This window comes from Empidonax traillii, unplaced genomic scaffold (assembly GCF_003031625.1).
Source record: "Empidonax traillii isolate 1590-97213 ecotype Southwest subspecies unplaced genomic scaffold, ASM303162v1 scaffold3407:size13123, whole genome shotgun sequence".
Classification (NCBI taxonomy): Eukaryota; Metazoa; Chordata; class Aves; order Passeriformes; family Tyrannidae; genus Empidonax; species Empidonax traillii.
The window spans coordinates 9,643-13,123 of record NW_020958600.1 but is presented as its reverse complement, the minus strand read 5'-3'; the positions used below and the strand labels follow the sequence as shown (position 1 = coordinate 13,123).

At 60.2% G+C, this 3,481-nt stretch overlaps 1 protein-coding gene across 1 annotated transcript; it reads right to left on the bottom strand.

Moving 5' to 3' along the window:
* Positions 1–620: 620 nt before the first annotated feature.
* LOC114072522 (superoxide dismutase [Cu-Zn]-like) lies at positions 621–1,719 on the bottom strand. Its single transcript, XM_027910409.1, has 3 exons — positions 1,596–1,719; positions 1,079–1,172; positions 621–712 (listed from the first exon to the last, which is right to left on the bottom strand). Exons 1-3 carry the CDS (start codon positions 1,668–1,670, stop codon positions 639–641), a joined length of 243 nt encoding a protein of 80 aa, XP_027766210.1. The 5' UTR covers positions 1,671–1,719; the 3' UTR covers positions 621–638.
* Between the last annotated feature and the right edge of the window lie 1,762 nt (positions 1,720–3,481).

Here is a 3,481-nt window from a genome sequence, read left to right as displayed (position 1 = left end):
CTGCCAAAGCCTCGGTGTCCATGCAATTCCAACCTTTAGCCCCGAGCAGAGGCTGCCGGGCCCTGACACACCATTTCATGCTGTGTCATGCAGGAGCTGGCCCACAGCCAGCTCCCAGCTCCGCCTGGCCGGCGAGGATCCATCGCCCAGGTGGGACTCATCAGCCACGCAGGGAGCACTCGTGGATACAAACGTGAGCGTTCCAGGGCTGGTTCTAATGCTATCCCAGATCCTCCCCGTGCAAGGCCAGGCTTTAGGTTTCAACCTGCTCCCAGCTCCACTCCCCTGCAGCTCCCGTGCTGCCCCAGCGAGCACAGTCACAGCAGCTCCTCAGGTGTCCAAGGGCTCCCAAGGGGAACTGGACTGCTGGAACTGCTCCCAGGGGAGGAACAAGGTCTCCCATCCCACTGAAGCACAGAGACAGGCAGGAGGAGCACAGGCTCTCGCTGTCCCCTCCCCCTAAACCACAACAAAAACCAGCAGCACGTCACAAAAAGGATATTTCACCCCCCCACCCCCGACTCAGGCAGCCCAAGTGTCAAACAAACTGCTGTGCGGTGACCTCAGACATCCTGTAGGATCACCAGGGCACCCCTGGGCTGCCCCAAGGCCTGTCCCAGCCCAGCCCAGCCCTGCACTCACCTCTCGGCGTCGCTCGGGCCCCCGTGCTGTTTGCCCTGCGGGTTGAAGTGCGGGCCGGCACTGGTGCAGCCTGGAACACAGCACAGGGATCCGTCAGGGCACACCTGCTCCTCCCAGGGACCCATCCTCTCCTGCTGCACGTCCCGCTAATCCTCGGGGTGCAAATCACCCACTACAGACTTGGAATTCCAGTTAAATACAAGTGCTCATTCCAGAGCTCCCCAAGGCTCAGCTGGGAGCTTTCTTATTTCTTAATACCGGGGCTGAATGCTTGGGACGGCAGGCCTGGACCAGCAGCCTCAACACGTTCGGAGCATTACACGGGGAGCACTTCCTTGGGAAATACCACACGTTTCCTAACACAGATTTGCAGCCACGAGACCCAAGTGCTGCTGCGACACTGCAGGAAAGCTCCCTGAGGCCGAGCACCCCTCACCGTTCGTGTTGTCCCCGAACTCGTGGACGTGGAAGCCGTGCTCTCCATCGGCCAATCCAGTGATTTTTCCAGTGACTTTCACCGGCCCGTTACCCTTGAAAGGAAAAAGGATTTATCATCGCCGCGAGGACTCTGGCGCTACGCGGCTCCGTGTCAAGCCAAGGTGACAGGAAGCCCTGCAGGCTCCTCCACGAGCCCAGCACCGCCTCGCACACGGCGCCTGAATTTATTTATCCGCCCCTAACGCAGCCTTCCCGCTATTTATCCCCGGGCACAAGCGGTGCCCGTTATCTGGCCGTGCCTTCCAGAACGATCCCGCGCCTCCCCCGGGCAGAGCGGATGACCCCGCGGCCGCTCCCCCGCCTCCCAGAGGTGACGGCGCAGCTCCCCAGGGCCGCGGCCATTTGGAACCGCAGCCCCCACCGGGCCCCGGGAGGGGGCGGATGGAACCACAGGCAGTGCCTCAGCCCTCCCCCTCTCCCCCCGGTGGTCGCTCGGTGCGCGTCCCGTCCCTCACCTGCTGCTCGAAGTGGATGACGCCCTGCACGGGCCCGTCCCCGCGCATCACGCACACGGCCCGCACCGCCGCCATCTTGGTCCGCTCCGGCCCCGCCCGCCGCTCCCGCGGACTGCGGGCACACCCCCCCCGGCGCCCCGCTTATATACGCCGGGCCGGCCGAGGGCGGCCAATCGCGCCGCGCGCCTCGCGCGCCCCGGCCAATCGCGGCGGGGGAACGGCGGCCGCGAGCGCGCGCGGGGGGTGGTGACGGCGGCGCCCCCTGGCGGCGAAAGGTGCGGGACAGGGACCGGGATCGGGGGGGACGGGGACCGGGATCGGGAGGGACGGGGACCGGGATGGGGGGGGATGCGGAGCTCTTGTCCCAAACTGGAATGGATGCGGCGGCTGTGAAGCTGCCCTCCGAACAGCTCCGTGTTTCAGAATAGCCACAGGGCGATGTTTTCAAGCTTAAATCAGGAGCACTGGGAGGTCAGAGAGCATGCGGGGCTTTAGGCAATCGTGGAATGGTTTGGGTGGGAAGGGACCTTAAATCTCAACCAGTTCCACTGCCTGCCATGGGCAGGGACACCTTCCACTAGCCCAGGTGGCTCCAACCTGACCTTGGACACTTCCAGGGATCCAGGGGCAGCCACAGCTTCTCTGGGCAACCAGTGCCAGGGCCTCCCCACTCTCACCGCCAAGAATTTCTACCCAATATCCCATCTATCCCTGACCTCTGTCAGTTTGAAGCCATTCCCCCTTGTCCTGTCACTCCAGGCCCTTGGAAATAGTCTCTCTCCATCTTTCCTGTAGCTCCCTTCAGATCCTGGAAGGCCACAATCAGGTCACCCCAAAGCTTCTCCTCTCCAGGCTGAACAATCCCAGCTCTCTCCCCTTTCCTCCCAGCAGAGCTGCTCCATCCCTCTGACCATCTTGGTGCCTCCTCTGGACTCTCTCCAGCAGCTCCATGTCCCCCCCGTGCTGTTCCCCAGGGCTGGAGGCAGCTCTGCAGGGGGGGTCTCACCCGAGCAGGGCAGAACCCACCCCTCCCTTCCTGCCCACAGTGCTTTGACAATTAATCAATTATCCATAATTAATTTCTGCATATGACCGAGGTATAAATGCCTTAAAGCCGAGGTGGCTTTAAGCCACACCTCTTTAAAGGGGCCTCGTTAAAGTCAAGGAAGGATGAGCAGGGGTTGTTTCACACCTCGGGCTCACACAAAACACCTGAGTCACGGCCCAGGTGACATTAATGAAGGAGAGATTTGTTTTGTTGAGAACACCCGGTGAAGAGAAAACTCCCCACCAATAACACGGGGGTTGTTTGTCTGAGAGACAGATGTGGCTTTGTAGTTTGACCTTGGGGAGATGCTGGGGAAGAGTAGGAGAGCCAGGCAGCTCCTTATCTGGGAGGCACCTTGGCACTGCGGGCTGAACTCCTTGGAGTTTCGTTCCCGGTGTGCCCGGAGAGAAGATACTCTGTAAATGATTTGTGAGCAAACAGGTCTGTGCTCGTGGCACAACGCGCAGCGCTCGCTCCATCAGCAGGAGAGATTCCAGCTGCCCTCCAGGTGCCTCTGGTTTGATTTAAATATTTTGTAAGCTATCTCTTAAATAGCAGCGTCTCGTTTTCACTTCCAGTCGCCCTCGGCTCCCTCACTTTTGTCAGGGTCCTGTCACGAGTGGCACGGTGACACTTTCTTTTACTTCCAGTCCCATCCCCGTGTTTTTATCAGGTGGGTTTGCTCCCTCCTTCCTGGAAGGAAGGTTCAGGATGTGCCCTTGTTCGTGCCTGGACACGAATTTAGGGCACACGGGGCGGATAAGAGCCAGATGTGTCAGGTTTCTTCACAAGTGCAACGATCAAAGTAATGCTTTTAATGACCGTGTTTAATCATCGA

Excerpts from the sequence above, each read along its gene's own strand:
- LOC114072522 (XM_027910409.1), bottom strand. The coding sequence starts at position 1,670 with ATGGCGGCGGTGCGGGCCGTGTGCGTGATGCGCGGGGACGGGCCCGTG. Across the intron at positions 1,173-1,595 it reads TCATCCACTTCGAGCAGCAG|GGTAACGGGCCGGTGAAAGT; the intron begins GTGAGGGACGGG and ends TTTCCTTTCAAG. Across the intron at positions 713-1,078 it reads GTTCGGGGACAACACGAACG|GCTGCACCAGTGCCGGCCCG; the intron begins GTGAGGGGTGCT and ends GCTGTGTTCCAG.